At 43.4% G+C, this 23,418-nt stretch overlaps 1 protein-coding gene across 1 annotated transcript in view; it reads right to left on the bottom strand.

Annotated features, from left to right (window-relative positions):
* Positions 1–23,274, bottom strand: part of LOC109914676 (tripartite motif-containing protein 75-like) — a 29,268-nt gene extending 5,994 nt beyond the window's left edge. Inside the window, 7 exon segments of the mRNA XM_048616674.1 lie at positions 210–404; positions 20,715–20,830; positions 21,845–21,867; positions 22,357–22,590; positions 22,684–22,773; positions 22,871–23,097; positions 23,100–23,274. Of these exon segments, the coding sequence (XP_048472631.1) occupies positions 210–404; positions 20,715–20,830; positions 21,845–21,867; positions 22,357–22,590; positions 22,684–22,773; positions 22,871–23,097; positions 23,100–23,274 (1,060 nt within the window).
* Positions 23,275–23,418: the final 144 nt, after the last annotated feature.

The following is a 23,418-nucleotide window of genomic DNA, read 5'->3' as shown; positions in this document are numbered from 1 at the left end:
TGGACCATCACCACGAGATGCCTGCTGTTGCTGGATGGATGCTGATCAGCCTGTATTGGTCTATTGTCACCAGTTGTGGCTGATTGGGTCACAGGGAGCCTGTTTCAATCAGAGTTTCCTGGGGATTTTACATTTCTCTACAATGAGATTCAGTTCCTTTCCGCCAGTTTGCTGAGTATCTGTGAAGGTCTTCTCCCACTGTGACTGACCTGTAATCTGGATGTGAGCCTTTTGTTTCTCCTTCAGGATCACATTGTTAATGACACAAGTGTACTTATTGGTGGAGTCTTCTGGGATCTCAATGAAGCTGCTTACCGTGAGAAACCCCTGAGTGTCCGGCTGGTACGTGGTTTGCTGCTGGGCCGTCACGTTCTCTCCATCTCGCTCACCCACAGGATGGGCGGCTGTGGGTACCACCCTTCGGATATGCAGCCCAGTCTGATGCCATTGTTCACGTAACCCTCCATTCGATCCAGGACTGGCAGCCTGCTGCATTAGATCTCCAAAACTGCATCACCCCACCTTTATCTGAATTAAACTTGATCTGCCATTTCTGAACCCAAGTCTCCAAGCTATCTAAATCCTGCTGCACCCTTTAGCAATCCTGCTCACTATCTGCAGCTATCCCCTCCTTCTCCCCCACCAAGCTGTCATTCCGTGCCACTGGGCCTGACCTGAGTCTACCCACCACTGCGCCTGATCAAATTCCCCTCACCCTTCCCACCAGACCTGAATCACCTACCCACACCACCATCACCAGATGTGATTCCTCCCACACTTTCTGACCTATCCTACACATTGCATTAATTACTTTGCCATATCAAACCCTGATACTGTACCCATTTGACACACTACTTACCTTGTTTTCTAACCCATTCCCAGTTGTTATCCTACTTACCCTGTACCCATAGTCCCTTTCCAGCTAACAACTTACCTACCTGGCAGCCTATTAACATGGCACCGTATTATTTACTCATCTGGCAATCTGGCTTCCTATCCCTGACAGTTTACTCTTTCACAAGTTCATACCCTTCCCAGCCAGCATTCTACTTACCTATACCATTTACCCATTTGATACCCTCCCCTCCCAGAACTTTAAGATCACAGTTACCATATGCATTATAGTTTGACAGCAGCTATCAAAATGGCTTTAAATGTCAGAACGTTGTGAAAGGGGAATGTGATTTACCGTCCTCTGATAGTTCTATTTCATGAAAGAACCATCAGAGTGGGAGAATGGCTCTGTATTTCTGAGGAAGCCCAAGTGGAATCTCCTGTCAGAAATGCAGAGCTACCTTCTTTTATAAAAATGAAGGGCTGGAATTGCAATCAGCGTGAAATTACCACTCCTCAGAAAATCCAGCCCATTGTCTCAGATTGTTTAATGCAAGTCAACATAACCACTGTTGAAGGAAATTGGACAAACTCCAGTCAGCTCATGCAGAACCAAGAATCTCCAAACAACTGCTCAACTGACAGTATGAAGATGACCAACGTAATAGCTGCATTGGTTCACAATATTCATTGCTGACCAGCCAAAGGGTGATTTCTTCATGCTCAGCTCTCAATTCTAACCCGTGTATTGGTGTCATGATTTATTCTCTTTTCTCACATTGTATTAACTGATTAACTCATTCTCTAATTCAAATAGGTCTACTTAAATTGGCTCCTTTTAAAACAAAAATATGTTTGTGGTGGGATAAGATATCAACAAGGGAAGGGTAACCTTTCAATTTTACATTATTGGAACTAATTGAGGGGTAGGTGAATAATGAATGGAAATCCATTCATTCCTCCTCACCCAGAAACACAATATTTGGAGGCATACCATCTAGAATAGTAACAAATTGGGGACCTTCATCTGATGACTGTTCTTAACAGAACCCCAAGTTTCCAAAAGTCACTAATAATGCATCACGACCATTTATAACAGGTGATGTAAAGATTTAAAGCTGGAAGACACTCATGAATCATTTCATATTTGGCAACATGCAAATTACTTTTAGTGGAAACTGAAAGAATTAAATTAATTCAGATTAATCGAAGAATGTTGAGGGCAATTTGCGGCTGGACTGGTAATCATGCCTGGGGTTAAAACTTTAGGTCAATCGTTCCAAGTAAAATCTTAATCCCAGAGGTGAACAATGGATTGAAGCATCAAACCTGATCCCCAAAATCCTGGAAATAAACATAGAAGCATAGAAACATAGAAAATAGGTGCAGGAGTAGGCCATTCAGCTCCTTGAGCCAGCACCACCATTCAATACGATCATGGTTGATCATGCAATCTCAGTATCCCATTCCCGCTCTCTCCCATTCCCCTTGATCCCTTTAGCCATAACGGCCATGTACAGCCCCCTCTTGAACATATCTAATAAGTTGGCTCCAACAGTTTCCTGTGGGAGAGAATTCCACAAGCTCACTACTCTGAATGAAGAAATTCTTCATCTCAAGCTTAATGGCTTACCTGTTATTCTTAGACTGTGACCTCTCGTTCTGGACTTCCCCAATATTGAGAACCTTCTTCCCACATCTATCCCATCCAGTCCCATCAGGATTTATAGATTTCTATGAGATCCCCCACCCTAATTCTTCTAAATTCCAATGATTACAAGTCCATTCGATCCTGTCTTTCCTCATGTATCAGCCCTGCCATCCGGGGTATCAGTCTGGTGAACCTTCGCTGGACTCCCTCACTAGCAAGAATGTCCTTCGTCAGACTAGGTGACCAAAACTGTGCACAATACTCAAAAGGTGTGGCCTCACCAAGGCCCTGTCAAACTGTAGCAAGATATCCTTCCTCTGATACTCAAATCGTCCTGCTTTGAAGGAGAGTATGCCATTAGCCTTTCTCACTGCCTGCTGCACCTGCATGCCTACCATTACACCCAGATCTTGTTGTATTTCACCTTTTCCTAAACTACCACCATTCAGATAATAAGTGACATCATCACAAATAAAGCTGCATGAGGACACTATCTAACTGGGCCAGGACACACTGCAACACCCTGGAACTATGCAGGAAAGAGAAAGAACACCTGTACAAAATCCTCACTATAAACGGATATCACTGCAATTTCATCTGCAGATGCCTACTAAAGAGGCAACAACAGGAGGACATAGTACGCCCTAACACACTGCCACACTGCCCTACATCAAGAACATATCTGAAATGACAACAAGACTCCTAAGACCATGAGGAATCATGGTGGCCCACAAGCTCACAGCCACTCTACGACCAACACTTACAAGGATTAAAGAGCCCATTCCCACAACATGCAGAACCAACATGGTTTACAAAATGCCAGGCAATGACTGGCACAAACATTACATTGGACAGACAGGAAGGAAACTAGCTATCAGAATACATGAACATAAACTAGCAGCAAAACGACACGATGAGCTCTCCTTAATATCAGTACAGTCAGACAATGAAGGCCATCAGTTTAACTGGGACAAGGTAACCATACCCAAGCCATACAGACACATGCATGGAAACTCCTAGAGGCATGGTTCTCCACCCGTAATGCAATCAACAAACACAGAATTGGACCCCATATACAAATCCATACAAATCAAAACTGGAAATGACACCACTCACCATAACAGACCAAACAGTATAAATTCCAAATGGAGTAGAATAACACCGCTTCATTGGAGGCTCCACTGATGATGTCTCATAGTATGGTGATGAAACGCCTGAACGAGGACAAGCCAGCTCGGTGAGCAAGTCAACAATACAGTGAGTTTTGGTTCTGTTGAAAGTGAGGCTGCACAATTAAGAATGGAGAATTGGAAATGGCAAATTAATTTAACAAGTATTTTCCCAGAGTCGTCATGAAAGAGTTGACAAGTAACATCCCGAAATCAATCAAAAAGTGGAAGCAAGCTTACAGTCACTCGATAAGTTGTACTGAATAAATTGTTTGAGCTGCAGGCTGACAAGTGCTTGGATCATGACAGACTCCATCTTATTGTCCTAACAGAATTGGCTAGTGAGATAATTGTGCACTAGTTTTCATTTTCCAAACCTCCATTGATTCAGGTATGTTATTATTAGATTTGAAGACAGCAAATTAATGGGAAGGTGATGGCCTAGTGGCACTATCGCAGGACTGTTAATCCAGAGACCCAGATAACATGCTGGGGACCTCAGTTTGAATCTTGCCACAGCAGATGGTGAAATTTGAATGCAATAAAAATCTGGAATTAAGAGTCTCATGATGACTGTAATTCCATTGTCAGAAAAACCCATCTAGTTCACTAATATCTTTTAGGGAAGGAAACTGCCGTCCTCACCTGGTCTGGCCGAGATGTGACTCCACAGCAATGTGGTTGACTCTTAACTGCCCTCTGGGCAATTAGGGATGGGCAATAAATGCTGCCTAGCCAGCGACACTCTCATCCCGTGAATGATTTTTTAAAAAAATTTACTCAAAAAGTGAGGGAGACAGAAAGCAGAAAGTCACAGGCCAGATGGTCAAACATCTGTCATCAGGAAAATGTTCAACATTATCCTTAAAGACCTTATAGCAGAGCACTTTAATAATTTCACTGTGATCAGGCAGAGTCAAGATGGATTTATGAAAGAGAAATCGTCTCTGTCATAATATGTTGGTGTTCCTTAAGAAGGTAATATGTGCTATTAATAAAAGGGAAACCGGTGGATGTACTATATTTAGATTTCCAGAAGGCATTTGAATAGGCATCAGATCAAAGATTATTGCAGAAAATAAATGCTGATGGTGGAAGGGTTAGAATATAAGCAGGGATAGAAAATTAGCTGGCTAACAGGAAGCAAGTGTAGGCCTAAGTGAATCTTTTTCATGTTGTCAAGATGAACAAATAGTTAGGATACTATTGCAGAATGATCACGATGGAGGAGTAGGTGTCGTTCTGTTTTTTTCTTCCAAGTGTGTTAATCTAGCTTCTCGCTAAATACATCAAGACTATTCAGTAAGTTCCATATTCTCTGGCTGAGGACATTTCTGCTGAATTCCCCATTGGATTTATTAGTAACTGTCTTATATTTATAAATCCATGTTATCCATAGAATTGAAAACACCACCGATCTCGTCAAACCCCTTCACGACATTGCGTCTATTTAAAGCAATCACATTCACACAGCGCCTTTGAGGACATCCCAAAGCATTTTACCAACAGTGAAGTATTTCTGAAGTTTAATGAATGTTGCAATGTAGGAAAAACAACAATTTGCACAGCAAGCTCCCAAAAATACAAATGTGAGTAGATCATCTAAATGCTGTAATGCTGAATGAGGGATTAATATTGACCGAGATAAATGTACCTATTGCATTTTAGGGATGACAAATCAGAGCAGGACTAACACAGTTCATGGTAGGGCCCTGGGGAGTGTTGTCCAACAGAAAGAGTTACTTCGTTCCTTGAAAGTGGCATCACAGGTGGAGAGGGTGGTGAAGGCAGTGTTTGGAATGCTTGCCTTCATTGGTCACAGCACTGAGTACAGGAGTTGGGATTTCATGTTACAGCTGTGTAGACATTGCTAAGGCCACATTAAGAGCACTGGGTACAATTCTTCTCACCCTGCTGTAGGAAGGATGTTATTAAACTCGAAAGAGTACAAAAAGATTTACAAGGATGTTACCGAGAATGGAGAGTGAGTTATAAGGAAAGGTTGGATAGACTGAGACTTTTTACTCCTGGAGCTGAGGAGGCTGAAGGGTGACCATATAAATGTTTATAAAATTATGAGGGGCATAGATAAGGTAAACAGCCAAAGTCTTTTCGCCAGAGTAGGGAAGGCTGAAACTAGAGGGCATAGGTTCAAGGTGAGAGGGGAAAGATTTAAAACGGACCTAAGGGCCCTTTTTTCACACGGAGGGTGGTGCGTGTATGGAACAAGGTGCCAGAGGAATATGGTAGAGGCGAGTACAATTACAACATTTAAAGACATTTGGACAAGTGCATGGATAGGAAAGGTTTAGAGGGATGTGGGCCAAATGCAGAGAAATGGAACTAGTTTAGTTCAGGAAACCGAGTCGGTATTGAGTTGGGCCGAAGTGTCTGTTTCCGTGCTGCATGTCTATGACCGAGAGTAACTCCCCTGCTCTTCAAAATGCTTGAGGGTTTGGATTGAAGTCTCATTGGCACTCCCTCAGTTCCGCCCTGGAGTGTCAGTCTGTGTTTTGAAGGTGATGTCCTAGATGGGGCTTGAAGCCACAATCTCCTGGTGTAAAGGAGAGAATAAAAACACATGATTCAAGCTGGCACTGGGCCAGTGACCTGCCTTCTCGAACCTGTTCAATATTCCCGATAACCTGCTCATGATACAACCTGGAGGGAGCTAGGCGGGGACGAGGCGGTCTCACGCACGAATTTGACCTTTATTTTTAAGATGCGTTCAGTGCTGTAAAGTGGGGATTCCAGTTGAGCCAAACCTAGAACCATCCCAGCCATGGACAGGGAATCCGTTTGGAGCTGGGAACACCCAGATTCTCCAGTCCTACACGGGAATAGACGGGTTACCATTTCCCACCCCTGTCCCCGGGACACACTCTCCCCTTCACCCAGAGTCTGAGAACCTTTATCCTCCCACAGCCCGGCCCTCCCAGTCTCCGGGACAGGCCCCTGCTCGTTTCCAGGACTGAGTCCCACTTTTCCCCGGGACTGAGTGTGGATCCAGGAGATCCCCATCGAGAGGGAGATCGGAGTCAATTACATTGAAACAGACAGGAGCTGAAATTATCCCAAATTCACCAATTGAAATCATCCAAAAAAATCGGAATGGATAACAAAATGGAGATGTGATCGGAGCCTTTCGGTTTCTGTTTGATGTCAGCTCCGCTTCTCCAATTGATAAACAACTGAGCGGAAAGTTTTAGGGCGTCAACCTCAAACTGCGGAAGGACAAGATTAACCCAAAAGAAACTTTACACGAGCCGTTTATTCAGCTCATCTCTCCAACCCCTGCTCTCCGGCTTATTTACATCACATTCACTATGTTACAGTGACCTACATTGACGTTCAGGGTACATGCTAACGGAAGGACGCAGGTTCGGTTTCTTCCTGCTTTCCAACTCCTGAACTGCAGTCCTGTAGGCTCAAGAACTTCATGAACAAATCCAAATGTTGTTTCAATATGGAGAGGCGTTTCTACCCCTAGCACCTCAAACAGTGAAAGATTCCCGTCCCCCTCCCCCAACTCCAGATCCCGTGGGTTTCCTGTACATTTTATACATCTCGGTCATGTCATCTCTGCTCCGAGGAGAACATCTCCAATCTCTCTTCATAACTGAAACTCTCCAGCCCAGGCACTATCCTGGTAAATCTCCTCTGGACCCTGTCCGGTGCAATCACTCCCTTCCAATAATGTGGATTCCAGAACTGTAAACAATATCCTAGCTGTGGCCAAAGCAATGTTTTATATAGTTCAGGCATAACTCCCTTGCTTTTAAACTGCCTCAACTAATTACGATGATGTGGAGGTGTCGGTGTTGGACTGGGATGGACAAAGTCAGAAATCACGCCACATCAGGCCGTAGTCCAGCAGATTTATTTGAAGTCACAAGCTTTCGTAACGCTGATCCTCTGTCAGGTGGAGGCCTAATAAAGGCAAGTATACATATGCCTTCTTGCACACTTTATTCGCCTGCCCTGTCACTTTAACGGACTGGTGGACATGCTCACCAAGATCCCTCTGATCCTTGGTGCTTGCCAGGGTCCTACAATTCATTATGTACTCCCTTGCATTGTTTGTCCTGCCCAAGTGCATCACCTCACATTTATTTGGGTTGAATTCAATTTGCCACTGATCAGCCCAACTGCCCAGGCATCCACATCACCTTGAACTCGAAGACTGTCTTGCTTACTATTTACTCCCTACCAATTTTTGTAATGTCTGCAAACTTACTCATCAACCTTCTGCATTCAACTCCAAAGCATTTCTATAAACCGCAAGGAGCAAGGCCCCCAACACTGACTACTGTGAGATCCGAATGGACACAGACATCCAGTCTGCGTCCATTCCATAACTGTCAGACTTTGCTTCCTGCCACACAGCCAATTGTGGAGCCAATAACCAATTTCCTTGGATCCATGGGCTCCCACCTTCACTATCAGCCTCCCACATGGGACCTTATCAAAAGCCTTGCTGATGTCCAAGGAGACTATTTCAAAAGCATTGTCCTCATCGATACACTTGATCATCACTTCAGAAAATTTAATCAATTTGGTCAGACATGACCTCCCATTAACAAAACCACACTGACTGTTCTTGATTAATTCTTGCTTCTCCAAGTGCAGATTAATTCTGTCTCTCAGAATTGCTTACAATCATTTCCCCATATAGTCAATGAAGTACCTTTTCAAGGCTGATATAAGAATGTTACAATGCAGTGAACGCTAAACCCAGTTACTGAAATGGCCCATCCCTCACTTGTTAACTAGTTTAAATACCATGACATGGCTCCTTGTCCTACTACCTTTACCCTTGAAAAGACTGAACTTCAAAAAGTTTGAGTTCTATGGAAGGGTCAATGGGATCTGAAAAATTAATTCTGATTTCTCTCCATAGATGATGCCAGACTCGCAGAGCTTTTCCAGCAATTTCTGTTTTTGTTCAAGAAACTTTCTACTCTTCCTCACATCAGGCCATGGGGAAAGAAAGTAAATAGATGTCTGCCACATAGTTACCTGTTAACCACTTACAATTCTATATGACGCCTTCAAGATTGTTGTTTTGCAGGGGCAATTATCGAGTGTTTGCCACTGACGCCCATAGGACAATGATCAGAGGTAACACAATGTGGAGCTGGAGGAGCACAGCAGGCCAGGCAGCATCAAAAGAGCAGGAAAGTTGGTGTTTCAGGTCGGGAACCTTCTTCTGAACACTCATTTTCTGAAGAATGGTCCCGACCCAAAACATCAACTTTCCTGCTCCTCTGATGCTGCCTGGCCTGCTGTGCTCCTTCAATTCCACACTGTGTTGTTTCTGACTCCAGCATCAGCAGTTCTTACTATTTCAGACAGTGATCAGAGTTTGGCACAAAGAGGAAAGTTTAAGAAGTATTTTAAAGCAGGAGCAAGGCAGAGATTTAAAATGAAAGACGAGAAATACTTGCAATTATACAGCACCTTCCAGGACCACTCGATGTGTCAAAGTGCTTTGCTGCCAATTAGGTACTTTTTGAGCGTAGTCAATGTTGTCTTATAATCACTGAGGCCAATTACACGCAGCAAGCTATCTGAAACAGTGATCACGTAATGACAAGGTCATCTGTTGTTTGTGACCATCTGATTGTAGAATCTTACCTTGTGGGACAGAAGATCAGGATTAGGCAGTTCAGCCCATCGAGTCTCTTTGCTATTCAATGAGATCATGGTTAGCCTGATCATTCTGAACTCCACTTTCCAGCCTTATCACCATAACCTTTAATTCCCAGCATTGAATATTCCAACTGACCGAGACTTGACAGCCCTCAGTGGTAAATAATTCCACACCATCACAGAGAATGCTGGAGAAACTCAGCAGATCCAGTAGCATCAAAGGAGAGAGAAACAGAATTAAATTTCAAGTCTGAGATGACTCTTTTTCATAGCTATTTGTATGTGTCTGATTAGAAGGGTGTGTAAGTGATGATTTTTCTGGGGGGTTAGAGAGGCTGCACCTGAGTCATTTTTTTTCATCACAGAGGCACGACTGTTGAGAGTCTTCCTGTAACGTGAACTGGAGTGAGAGACAGAGACGCAGTAAAATGGCCTTCAGTTGTCTTTATTCAGGGAACTTGCTGTTACATCTTTGAGCTGAACCTCAAGCTGGAACTGCTGAGTAGACGTGGCTTTTTTTCTTATACAATTGTACCAGATACAAAGTACTACAGTTACCAGATCCTCAATATAATCAATTGATGTTTCTTTTTACAGGGTGTTTTTATTGTAATTCTTTAACAATTCGTATCTGTTTCCCTTAAGGATTTGTTTGTCCTATTGGGACAGGTACTTGAAAATGACCTGTGAAGTGCTTGAAACTGACCTTTGTGGTTAACTGAGATTGTTCAGTGAAGTGACACAGTATGGAGGTGGAAGAAAACCGAAATGTTGACTCTGTTGTCTATGCACAGATGTTGCCAGACCTGCTGAGTTTCAGTGCTCCTGAAACAGACCGATATGGAACCTTACTGGAAAACTCATCTCATCTCAAAAATACTCATTCACTGTCATCCAGTCAAATTCATCTCCATGCTGTCACTGTCATTTCATTCCAAGGGCTTCAATTTTACTTCAAATTCTTTTATGTGACAATTTCTCAAAAGCCTTTACAAGTCCAGAATAAATTCCACCTGAATCCAAACTGAATCCTAATCTAACTTCGTTAGAAAGCTCAACCAATTCAATTAAATTTGATTTGCTTTCAACAAGCCCACACTGGTTTTCTTGAATTATCCAGATTTGCTTAACAGTGTTGGAGATCATCCTTAAAATTTCTCATCACTGAGGTTAATCTCACTGACTTGTTGCTGGAAATGATCAGCAGTTCTGGCAGCATCTGTGAAGAAAAAGTTAGAGTTAACGTTTTGAGTCCGGTGACCCTTCCTCAGTTCTGAGGAAGTTTTTGGTTTTGTTCGTGATTTACAACATCCACAGTCCTTTCAGATTTTATTTAGTGAAGGAAGAGGAGTGTGAGGAGGGAAGATTAAAAGGGAGGGGAGAGTCAGGGGTGAGGAAATCAGGGTATGGTCATTGTGGAGGAGTGGACAGAGACAGGAGGTGGGAAAGGGGCAGGCCAAGGATTAGGATTAAATGAAGGGCAGCGGACAGAGCACAACGAGGGGAGAGTGACTGGGTTGGGAGGCTGTGTTCAAGGAGTTAGTTACTGAGAGGGAAGAGTGAGCCCAGAGGGAGTGCAGAGTGAGTGAGAGGGGAGAACAAGAATGGGAAAGGCTGAAGGAGGCTGCAGAGATTAGGACAGAATTAGGGGTTAGAGATGGGGGCGACGAGTGAGCAGGAGGGAGAAAGCGAAAGGGGAGTGAGGGTCAGAGGTTGGGAGTGCATAAAGATTGAGGCCCATGAGAGAGTGATGTGAAGGGAGTGGTGCCTATTGGGAGACAGCAGGAGAGAATATCGAGGGATAGGGACAAGGAAACTGAGGAGAGAGTGATAGGATGAATAAAGAGGTGAGCTGAGTGACAGGGTTAGAGTGTTTGGAGGGGGAGGCAAGGGGTAAGGGAAGAGAGGGAAGTGAGCAGTGAGGGAGGGGCAGTGAGGATGAGAGGCATTGCTAGGAGGAAACGTGTCTGAGAGAGGAAGAGAGAGTGAAAAGGAGATGGAGTGGGAAAAGCCAATAGTGTGCAGGTGAGTGAACTGGAAAGGACTAAGGGGGGTGCGAGGTGCGAAAGTTTCAGGGAGTTATAGTAAGGCAGCGAAGCGATAGGAGAGTGGGTTAGAAGACACCATGAAGGCCGAAGTGTGAGTGAGAGGGGAGAGTGAGCAGGAGTGGATATGAGGGAACAGGGCCAGGAGAGTGACATGCCTGATGCTGGGCTATAGTCTTATAGTAGATGCAAATTCAAGTTATCATACACCCAGAGGCTGTTATCTCATCAATGAAAGAGAGAGATAGCTGCTGGTGAGTTTTACCTCAGAATCACCAACCCTCACTAAAGGGATGATGTTGAGAAGGCAGGATCTTCATGGTTTAGGATTTTAAGCCTGCACTGTTGGTGTCAGTCTGTATCACAAACCAGCTGGCCAGCCAACTGAGCTAACGAACTAATGTAGTCATAGAGTAATACAACATCAAATGAGACTCTTCAGCCCATTGTGTCCATGCTGGTCATCAAGAACCTATCAACTTCCATTCCGTTTCCCAATCCTTGGCCCATATCCTTGTATGCTGTTTCTTTTCAATTTTTCAACTGAACAATTTCTGAAATGTTCTGACGGCTTCTGTCTCCTTTGTTTATTTTTATTTATTTATTGAGGGGCTGAGGGCGTCACTGGCCAGGCCAGCATTTATTGCCCATCCCTAATTGCCCAGAGGGCAGTTAAGAGTCAACCATATTCTGTGGATCTGGAGTCACATGTAGGCCAGACCAGGTAAGGATGGCAGTTTCCTTCCCTAAAGGACATTAGTGAGCCAGATGGGGTTTTTTTTCCTGACAATCAGCAATGGTCATGATTAGACTCTTAATTCCAGATATTTATTGAATTCAAATTCCAACATTTGCCATGGTGGGATTCAAACCCAGGTCCCCATACATTATCTAGATCTATGGATTAAGAGTCCAGAGATGATATCATTTGGCCATTGCCTCCCCAGGTATTGAGTTCCTGATACTATCATCATCTGCATGAAAAATATTATCCTTAATTTCTCTGTAAACCTTGTGTTCCTTCACAGAAATCTATGCCCCTGGTTATTGAACATTCCATGAAGGGAACAAGTATCCTTCTATTTTCCCAAACTACATTTCTTCTAATTCTGTTCAGTATAAGTCTTTCACAATTTCCCAATCCCGGTTGAATTCCCATAATATTAAGACCCTATTGTTTTTCTGCTTCTCTGAGACTTACCAACATGTCAGTGCTTAATCTCTCTGACTGGGTTGGATCTATAGTACATACCAAGCAATATCATTGCCCAATTTTTATAAAGTTCTCCCCATGTGGCCTCTATTGAGTGGAAAATCAAATACTGTTCTTCCAGTTTGTGCTAAGCCTTGAGCTAGAAGAACAGCATGTCATTTTCCGCTTGGGGCCCCAGCAGCTTTCAGGGCCCAATGTTGAGTTCAACAATTTTAGGACCTGGACACCTTCTTCCATGTCCTTTACACACCTGCACACTCCAGGCCCTGTCATGACATGAGCTACTTTCAGCACAGCCAACTCATTTTCACTTACTTATAGTCCCCATTATCAGCACGTCTGTCTCCCTGATTTACCATGACCCATCCCTTTGTCTGTCTAACTGTTCTTCTCTCCCTCTGGGCTCTGTCTCCACCATTTTTTTTTTACTCCTTTACCATCCCCATCACCATCCCTTCCCTGAACACAACCCCGGAAATGTTAACTCTGCTTTCTCTCAAAGATGTTTCTAAACCTGCTGAGTTTCTCGAGTAATTTCTGTTTGTTTCAGATTTTCAGCATCTTCCAATTTTTAATGTTAATTTACTGTTAATTCTGTTGTTGCGAACTGCATTGGATTATTGACATTAAGTAGACGGACAGACCACGGAAAGTGGGAGTAAATATGAACGGAGAGGGTATGGGATTATTAGTGAATGAGATAAGGAGTAATGGCATGTAGAACTGGGAAATGATGTGGACAGAGATTGAGGAATAGCAGAGACCGGTGGAAGGGAATAGAGTACTAGAGTCATACCGCATGGAAACAGAACCTTCCGTCCAACCAGTCTATGCTGACCATAATCCCAAGCTAAACTAGTCCCACCTGTCTGTGCTTGGCCCATATGCCTCCAAACCTTACCTATTTATGTACTTATCCAAGGTCTTTTAATGGTTGCAACTATACCTGCATCCATCATTTTCTCTGGCAATTCGTTCCACACACGAATCACTCTCTGTGTAATAAAATTGCCCCTCATGCCCTTTTTAAATCTTTCTCCTCTTAGCTTAAAAATATGTCCCCTAGTGCTGAACTCCCCTAACCCAGGGGAAGGATCCTTGCTTTTCACCTTATCCATGCCACTCATTAATTTATAAATCTCAGTAAGGTCACTCCTCAACTTCCTACACTTGTGAAAAAAGGTCCCAGCCTTTCCTGTCTACTTTTATAAGTCAAACTCTCCATTCCTGGCAACATCTTTCCTGAACCCTCTTCATTTAACAGGGTGACCAGAACTGCACACAATACTCCAGAAGAGGACTCACCAACCTCCTGTGCAACCTCAATATGACGTCCCATCTCCTATATGCAAAGGTCTAAGCAATGAAGGCAAGTAAGTTAAATTCCTTCTTAACCACCCTGTCTCCATGTGATGCAAATTTCAAAGAACCACTACGACTCTCTGTTCTACAACACTCCCCAGGTTCCTACCATTAATTGTATAAGTCCTGTCCTTATTTGTTTTACCAAAATACAATACCTCACATTTATCCAAATTAAACTCCATCTGCCACTCCTCAGCCCACTGAACCATTTGATCAAGACCTCTTTGTAATCTTAGCTAGGGTGGCACAGTGGCTAAGTATTTAGCACTGCTACCTTACAGCACCAGGCCTCGGGTTTGATTCCAACCTCAGGGTTTGCACATCCTCCCTGTGTGTGTGTGGCTTTCCTCCACACAGTCCAAAGATATGCAGGTGAAATGGATTGGCCATGCTAAAATGTCCCAAAGTGTTCAGTGATCTGCAGGCTAGGTTGATTAGCCATGGGAAATAGAAGATCACAGGTATGGGATGGGTCTGGGTGGGATGCTCTTCAGAGGGTAGGTGTGGACTCGATGGGCTGAATGTGATTCCATGCCACAGGGATTTTGTGTTAACCTTTTTCACTGCCCACTATACCACCAATTTTGGAGTTATCTGAAAACTTACCAACCATGCTTTCTATATTCTCATCCAAATTAATAATATAGATGACAAACAAAATTTGTCCCAGTAACGATCCCTGTGGAACACCGCTGGTTACAGGCCTCCAGTCTGAAAAACAGTTCTCCACCACCACCCTCTGTCTCCTACCGTAAAGCCAATTTTGTATCTAATGGCAAGCTCATCCTGAATACCATGTGATATTACTTTCATCATTAGTTTACCATGCAGAACCTTGTCAAAGGTTTTACTAAAGTTTTTACAAATAAACAAAGTCTACCACTCTTTCCCCATCAAACGTCTTGGTTATTTTCTCAAAAATTCTCAATCAATTGTGTGAGACATGATTTCCCGCACTCAAAACGATGTTGACTATCCCTAATCATTCTTTGCCTCTCCAAACACATGTAAATCCAATCTTTTCAGAATCAACTCCAACAACTTATCCATCACCAATGTCAGACTCATAGGTCTGTAGTTCCTCGGTTTCTCCTTACAGCAGTTTTTAAACAGTGGCACTAATTAGCCACTCTCCAGTCGTCCAGCACCTCACCCATGTTTAAAGATGATCTATATTGTAGCAGCCCCCTGGGTGCTCAAAGAGAGATAGCCAACTTGGCCAAACAGCAAGAGATGCTGGGTACATTGGACAAATAAACCTTTGAAATCACGAAACCCACACAACAGACACAGTGCAAATGCAGCAGCTGGGTGCTAATGATATTAGCATAATGTAAAAGGCAACAGTTATTCTGGATAGACATACCCTGAACAAATTAGATATAACACATATGGAGCTGGAGAAACACAGCAGGCCAGGCAGCTTCAGAGGAGCAGGAAAGTTGATGCTTTGAGTCGGGACGCTTCTTCTCCCTGAACAAATTATCCACTTAACAAAGGAGAACCCAGACAGAAAGGCAGTGCATCTTGCTACATAAAGAAACTAAGTGAATGAATGACTGTTGTTTCAAACTGTTAGGTGTATCGCCCTGATTGACCAGAGCTATAGAAGGTTCCAGAAAACCATCTAAATGGTATAAAAGTAGGGTTCATCTGCAGACCTCTGCGTCAGGATCATCTGAGCCCTTCTGAACAGACCAGCATGGAGAGAGGCAGAGACCCCTGACCATGCAGAGGGAGGAAGAGAGCAGCTTCATAGACCCAAAGATAGAGCCACAGACAGAGCAACTGCGTAATTCTAAAAAAGACCTGGAATGTATTGTAGCCGTAACGGAGTAAATGTTATTAAAGATTAGATTGGTATCAAAGATCATTGTAACTTTGTTTCTAATAAAGTTGGGACTGTTGTTTATTGGAACCAGCTTGTGTTTAGATTGATCTGACCCCTTCAGTATTGTGGGACACATGGGCAAATTCATTTATAACTTTCTGGTCGGAGTTATCTGTAACTTGTTTAAAGGGGAACCAGACAACAATTTATTCCTGCTAGGACTCCGCAATTACCTCCCTAACTTCCCACAGCGCCCTGGGATTCACTTGATCAGGTCACAGAGATTTATCTCCCTTTATGTTTTCTAAGACCTCCAGTATCTCCTATAACGTAAACTGTTTTGAAAAAAATTGGTATTAATTTCCCTGATTTCTTTAGCCTCCATTTATTTCTTCGCAGTAAAAACTGACATGAAGTGGTCATTTATGTGGGAGTGAGGGAGGCAGAAGTGAGGACAAAGAGTGGTGAAATTGGAAATGAAGCAAAGAAGGCAACAGAGAAGGAGGAAAGATTAAATGGGTCAGGAGTGAAATGAGAGGCAAGAGGGAAGAAAGGACAGGCTCACTGGGGCGGGATAAGAGAGATTGCAGGAAGTTCAAAGTGGGGCAGGTGACTGAAGCGGCTGGGTGTGAGAGGGCGTTTCTTTTATTCATTTTTTGATGAGAATATTTATTGTCTATTCCTGATTGCCCAGAGGGCAGTTAAGAATCAACCACATTGCTATGGGTCTGGAGTCACATGCAGGCCAGATCAGGGAAGGATGGCAGTTTCCTTCCCTAAAGGACATGAGTAAACCAGATGGGTATTTCCGACAATCAACAATGGATCAAAGGTCAGCATTAGACTCTTGATTCCAGATGTTAGTGAATTCAAAATTCACCATCTTCCATCACAGAATTCAAATCCGAGTGCCCAGAATATTACCTGGGTCTCTGGATTAACAGTCCAGCAATACTACCACTATGCCATTGGCTGCCCTTGGACAATGTCCAACATCAACATTTTCCAATACTGTCCCATTATTTGGGTACATGCTTTCCCAGGGTGTGGTTTGTCCGTAATTGTGTCGACAGGACCTCTCTCTGTGCTCAGGTGCAGCAGCTTCCTGGCCTTGCGAGTCTGGTGGCTGGAGCTGGCAGGAGGCAGCGTCAGGACCAGGGCAGGTCTTGTGACTGTGTCCCCTCCACCTCGCCCATTCTCACAGTTTTGCCCTGTCTTCCCAATTCTCACAGGTTCACCCCTTCCCTCACCATCCAGACACACAGTTTCACCAGCCCCACTCCACAAGGAAATATCCCTTAGTGCTTTCAAACAGAGTTGGTCAGTGTGAGGAGAAGCAGCAGGAACAAGAGCGGATCAGAGGAAGGCAGGAGGGGAAGAAAGAGTGAAAGGCTGAGAGCATGGGTGTAAAGTGAAAGGAAGGCAGTCGGGAAAAATGAACGAGCAGAGAGTGTGTAGAAAAGAGAGAGGAAAATGGAGGGGTGATGTTAAAGGAAAGAAAACAAGGAAACAAAGAAAGGGAGTGGAGGGTGGGAGACTGCAAGTGGGTAGAGAAGGCGGGAGAGTGAGTCAGAGGGGTAAAATAGGTTACAACTGAAAATGGCGAGGTCAGGGTATTATTTGAGAGTGAGTTTGCATGGCAACCAGGAAGGAAAGTTGGATTGTCTGCAGTGAAACAGGAAAATGGTTAATAGACCAAAAGGTAAGTTCAGTGGAAAATGTAATCCCACCAAATCTGGAGATCACAATGAAGCCCAAAGACAGTCATAATTTTGCTCAGAAGAAAGCTATCCTCTATCCATAACCCAGCATAGCCAGAGCTTAAGTATAACAGTTCAAAATTGATATGAGGTATCCAACAAAACAAAATAAATTCTTCTGTTGATGTCCTTGAATCAATTTACAATGTTTTAATATGTATAGATTTTATTCCATATAAAACATACAGCTCAAATGCATCGTGACATCTTTTTGCCTCTCTGTGTTTAATGACCAAAAGAACTTGTACCAGGGTCTTTTGCTATTGTGCCTTTACAGCATTTTCCCCAAGCTTTAGTCCATCCCTCAGCATTTAGTCCTGGACCTTGAAATGTACCAGTCCACAACACTTGGTCAAGGATTGTTCTTTGCACTGAAAGATAAACAGGTATGTTGCAGGACAAAATGAGTGTTTTTTGTTTCACTGAGTTGATATCCTCCAGCTGCAAATGATGTTGATATTGTTCTGTAGCCCTAGGACCTCTCGACCTTCTCCAAACCCTTCATCACCCCCACCCTGGCAAAAACTATAGAATCGTGTGTGAAGGAGCTGCTGAGATGACACACAACCTGAACCATTGCATCATTTTTCTCGACCTGCTTTACAAAGACACATTGTCAAAAAAGCTGCGTAATGGGCTATTCTTCACCACAGCCACATCATGGGCAGAGCAGTTAAGTGTGATACCCTGTGTCACCAGGAACAACTCAATGGATAGCCCCTTGTCACCAACAGTCAGTTTAGGTCCGGATACTTAGTTAAATGTTCTGCCGATGAGGCATTCTATCAAATACACTTTGACAGTCTGCTCAGGGAACCATCAGACAGGATCCACCATCTCCTCTTCCTGCAAGGCTTTGAGGTAGTTCTGTGTGGACCAATGTCCAATGGATTTGTGATCACAGGAAAATTTCATCATAACTCACTCCTTGAGGGATAGATGGTACAGCATTCGTCCACTGAACAGAGAGTTACATGTCAATGTGACCAGACCCATCTCTGCAACACAAGGACAGGTAGAACCTCAACACAGCCTGAAGTTGTGTTTGCATATAGTCCAAGTTTCAGAACCAGACAGAAGAGTGAGAAAGGTGACCGCCTTATCTGTCAGACTCTTGGAATCAGCACTGAAATCATGACTATTGAAGGGTTTCAACGTAAGGCATCTGAAGAGACAGCCTCACTCTCACATTCACACTATGTGGTTGACCATAGCCGCACTGTCCTTCACGGTTGGGTGCACACCCTGGCCTGTCTGAACTAAATCGCAAGCAACTTCATGTGGTCTATGCTGATAGTGAGAAGACAAAGAATTGGTCAACATGGCCTCATTCCCAAGGAAATTTTGCCTTGATTTACTTTGGCAAAATGGGTTTCAGAGGATGTGCTGTCTCTGGTCTCCATGACATCCAATGTGGCATCAGAAATGTGCTTATACTTAATATGTCAGGATCCGGTGTTCTGAGCTGTCTCCTTTTCAAGGCTGCTAATTGCAGAATTTTCTTTCTCTATGTCTGTATCTTTTGGAAGAAGAAAGGTGTGCATACCTCATCCTGCTCCATGGAGCTGTCTCTGAACCAGAAAATGATCCTGGAGGTTTCCACAGTGGCAGCTGCTGGCTCTGAGCCTCTTGAAGATCCTCCTTGTTATTGACCTCCATTAATTGAAGCAGGAGTAGATTCTGCATGTGTTTCTGGAATTGGTATATTTGCCTCTATCACTCCTTTGTCTTCTGCACAATTTTGATGGTGAACAATCTCGGAATGTTCACTTTAACTGCTTCCTGTCAGAGCATTGCGGACTCAGTGGGTTTATATTTCCTAATCTTTGTGTTCCTTAGTAATTTTTCATGTCAACAGTATCATGTGCAGTTTCTATGTCCCTGTCCCTCTGGTCTTCCTGCAGGTTAACATTCAGCCAGTAGGAGGCAGTGCTCAGAGAACACCAGCTTGATGCCACTGGATCTCACCGCAAAACCATCTGGCCTGATCTAAATGTTTCAGTTGAGACACCATTCTTCTCCCTGATGGTTGAATCAGGGTGAGGGCAGGTTGCAAGTTGTGGAGGAGGTTTGCAGGGCTCCTAGTAGCCAACTTCATCATTCTATTCATGAGCACCCCTTTTTTCCCCCATTCTTGTATATCACTGAGGGAGCATCTTGGGCAGATCTTGAGGAGGGGATCTGCCACACCACACAGTTTGTAAGACTTGTTTTCCTCCAGTCATTTGTCTGATGTTCTTCCCGTTTTCTGTACTTAGCGGTGACAGTGCTGCACTCAGCCATAATGACAAGCTCTAGGCTGTCCTGTGCAGAAAAGTGAGTCCTGAATTGCCCCAATAGTAAAGCTGGATACAGGGTAGCAGTTAACGTCCTTGCTGTCTACCTACAAAGTCAACATGACTTGTCATTTTCTGATCCAATTTGAATCATGCCTTAAATTTCCCAGCCAAACTTTCAACTGTGCTTGATGATCTACTCATGAAATAATTTGGAGTTACTTATATTTCTGAATCTCTCAGTTTTAAATCATAAATGGAGCGATGACGAGGCCAAAATCATACACATGACTTAGCCCCAGTTCCTATCATTCTCAATGCAGCCCCTGCAACTATGTAACAGGTACAGAATGTGTCTCCAGTGTTCCCTCACTAAACCTAAGGAGAAACCTCATTTTATAAACAAACTGGATGCATTTTGGCTGTCCTGTGTAATGATTTCCCTGTGACCGGGACGTGGGACAATTATTCACATGGCTATCCTTTTCAAACTTGAACACTTCAGCCAACTCCTTCTACTGACTTCTCTGTTGCAGTCCCACACTCCCAAGAAACACACACATACACCCTCAATAGACTATTTGCCTGTTAACACTGGCTTGCTGTTGCCTCGATGTCTCTCGGAAAATATGATAAAAATGTGCCTCGAATGTCACTTCAGACACAGCCAGGCCAACTCCCACAGAAATCTGGTTTCCATGCTCTACTCCTCTGGTTAGATAGATTCCTGTACTGCTCTGACACAGAGCCGATGCTGCAAACTCTTAACCCAGATGTAGACACAGAAAGAATAATATGAAATGGAGAGTCTCCCAGAATTAACATCGAGCAATGTGAATGTTTAAGCTTGGGCCTTGGAGATCATTTAATGCCTTCACAACTGGATTTATCATTAGGAAAATGAATACACGTGTTTACCTGGGTGAATGGTGTGTATAATTTCTTTCCAGACTGTGTACTGTAACGGGCCAACGAACTGTCCGAGAGACAGAGAGGCATGAGCAGCTGAAAGTTCATGACCTTCATCACCAATCCTGTGAGTATTAAATGGTCGATCTTACAAATTTCTCTTTGCCAGAATATTTCAGAAATGATTTAAATGACCAATCCTTCAGCATTGTTCACATTTGAATAAGTGTGGCAGAAGGTGAAATGTTAATCTTATTTTCATCACCGAGCCAAGAATAATTTGATTATACAAGGGTAAGGATTGGAAACCGCAGGGTCAAGAAAAAGAGGTCATGTCCTGATAACAGTTTAGTTACTAAGCCACCGCACTCATACCACAGGAGCTGAAAAACACTTTCCCCGTGTGCTTGCTGTGTTATAAACAGAACTTCTGGAACAAAGAAGGTTGCAGAGGATGCTGATGACTTCACTCCTGAAGAACTGAGTCCTGTTCTGGCTGCCCCGTTGTAGGAAGGAGATTATTAAACTGGAGAGGCTTTAAAAGAAATTTACCAAGATGTTGCCTGGTATGGAAGTTTTGAGTGATAAGGAGAGGCTAGATAGCCTGGGACTTTTCTCACTGGAGCAGGGGAGTTTGTGAGGTGAACTTATGGAGGTTTATAAAATATTGGGAGGTATAGATAATATGAAGGACGGATGTCTTGGGGATTTCAAGACAAGGAGGCATTTTTTGTGATGAAAGGAGATAGATTTAAAATGGACACGAGGAGCTACTTTCTTTTTACATGTATCGAATTTTCTTTCGTGTATGGAATGAACTTGCAGCCTGAGGTCCAGATTGTGTAACTAGAATAAGGTCGAACAGTTTTATAAAATTTCATTCTGTTTCAAACCTTCAGTAAGATTCTGATTACAAAAACACTTCTGAAACAGTGGAGTTACTGTCGCCCGATAATACATTTTTAAATCTGAAATAAGCTTCTTCTTCCAAAAGTACTCGCCTATGAATATAAAGGACTAACTGTGGCCCGATAAATGACCCATTAAAGTGGCGACAATAACCAGGAAATAAAACCGTAATATTCGTCACTGAGTTCTTCAGCAAACTGTGCAGAGTTTCAGTAAAGAGCATGCCCTACCTTCTCTTCCGACAAGCTTTCTCCTGAAAGATATGAATCACAAATAGTGAGGATGACAGTAACAGATTTCAGGAGGAGACAGACAGGCTGCTGAAATGAGCAGACGCAACACGGAAATGGAAAGTGATACAATTTGGAAGAAATATTGAGGAGAGGGTAAAATAAACTGGAACGGGCCATCAATCCCACTCACAGACACACCGCCCTGACAAACCCACACACTCACCACATGGAATTGTAACTGGATTGCAATGGGAGTTTCAGGAGAGAAATAAACGTTGGGAACACTGAGTGAAGAACAAAACATTGCCGGGAGGCTCTCGATATTCCCGAGCTTCTAAAGATAGCGTGGGAGTGGGTCATTCAGTGGCAACATTGGAACTGCAATAAAGGCAGTTTAGTTCTGTTTCTATTTCGTTCAGTAACTGCGATATAAATGTGAATGTTATCACCAGCTTTGTTTTGTAACTGGGTGAAATTTCCACCAACTAACCCGCAATATATTCCCTCACCTTCAGAAATATCAGCTCGTCTGTTTGCTCCATCTGTTTCTGTATTGTTGACAGTTTCCCCTCAATAGAATTTAATTTCTCCTGAATCTTTCGAAGGTTTTTCTCCATTGGCTCTAGAATCCTCTTCTTTTCTTCCCTGAGATCTGTGAGTAAGCGCTACTCTTTCTCAGTTAGAATCTGGTGCATTTTAGTGAACTCGGATGTGATATGGATCTGCAGACTGCTCGCCTGTTCCTACCAAATGAAATATGAAACCTCATTAATATCCCGCGATAAAGGGAACAATACCAACCGAGATCCCAGAAAATCAGCACACGGAGATCTCACCCTCACTTCGGAAATCTTCCGTTTCTGGTTCAGTTCCGTTTGTAGAACCGCCGATTTCTTCTCTGTGAGAGAATCTAAGGAAGATTTCAGCTGATCCGGGAATTGGGAGAGAAAGCGCAGAACAGAATGTGTTAGGTCAAGTGTTGGATCAGTAGTATGTGATGTAACTCTCAGTTTATAAAATAACTCCCTTTACCTTATAGATTTCAACAGCTTCTTTACTTGGGATGAAGCGGTGGTCTCTGTGTTTCGCAGTCTCACAGATCACTTTCTTGTCAGTTTCACAAAACAGCTTCAGATCTTCCTGATGTATCTCACAGTGAAGTTTACTTTCCTTCTCTTTCGGATCCAACTTTAATTTTCGAACCTCCTCGGCCAGATTCGCTAAGGCCCGATTTACCGAGATTTCTTTCGGGGAAATTCCTCTCTACAGTCCGGGCAGGAGTTTATCTCCTTTTCCCAACTCTGGGTGATACAGGAGCGGCAGAAGTTGTGTCCACACTCCAGTGTAACCGGGTCGGTGAAGAAATCCAGACAAATGGGACAAATTGTCTCCTCGGTCAGTCCCTGGTGCTGCCGTCTGGAAGCCATGTTCAATCTCAGCACTTGCTGATTCCTGGGCCTCCTCCAGTGTCACAACGACGCCATCCGGAAACTGGACACAGTTATCTCATATTCCGAGATAACAAGGTGTACAGCTGGATGAACACAGCAGGCCAAGCAGCATCAGAGGTG

The sequence above is a fragment of the Rhincodon typus genome, chromosome 35, assembly GCF_021869965.1.
Source record: "Rhincodon typus isolate 14 chromosome 35, sRhiTyp1.1, whole genome shotgun sequence".
Classification (NCBI taxonomy): domain Eukaryota; kingdom Metazoa; phylum Chordata; class Chondrichthyes; order Orectolobiformes; family Rhincodontidae; genus Rhincodon; species Rhincodon typus.
This window is presented reverse-complemented; position numbering and strand designations above follow the sequence as displayed.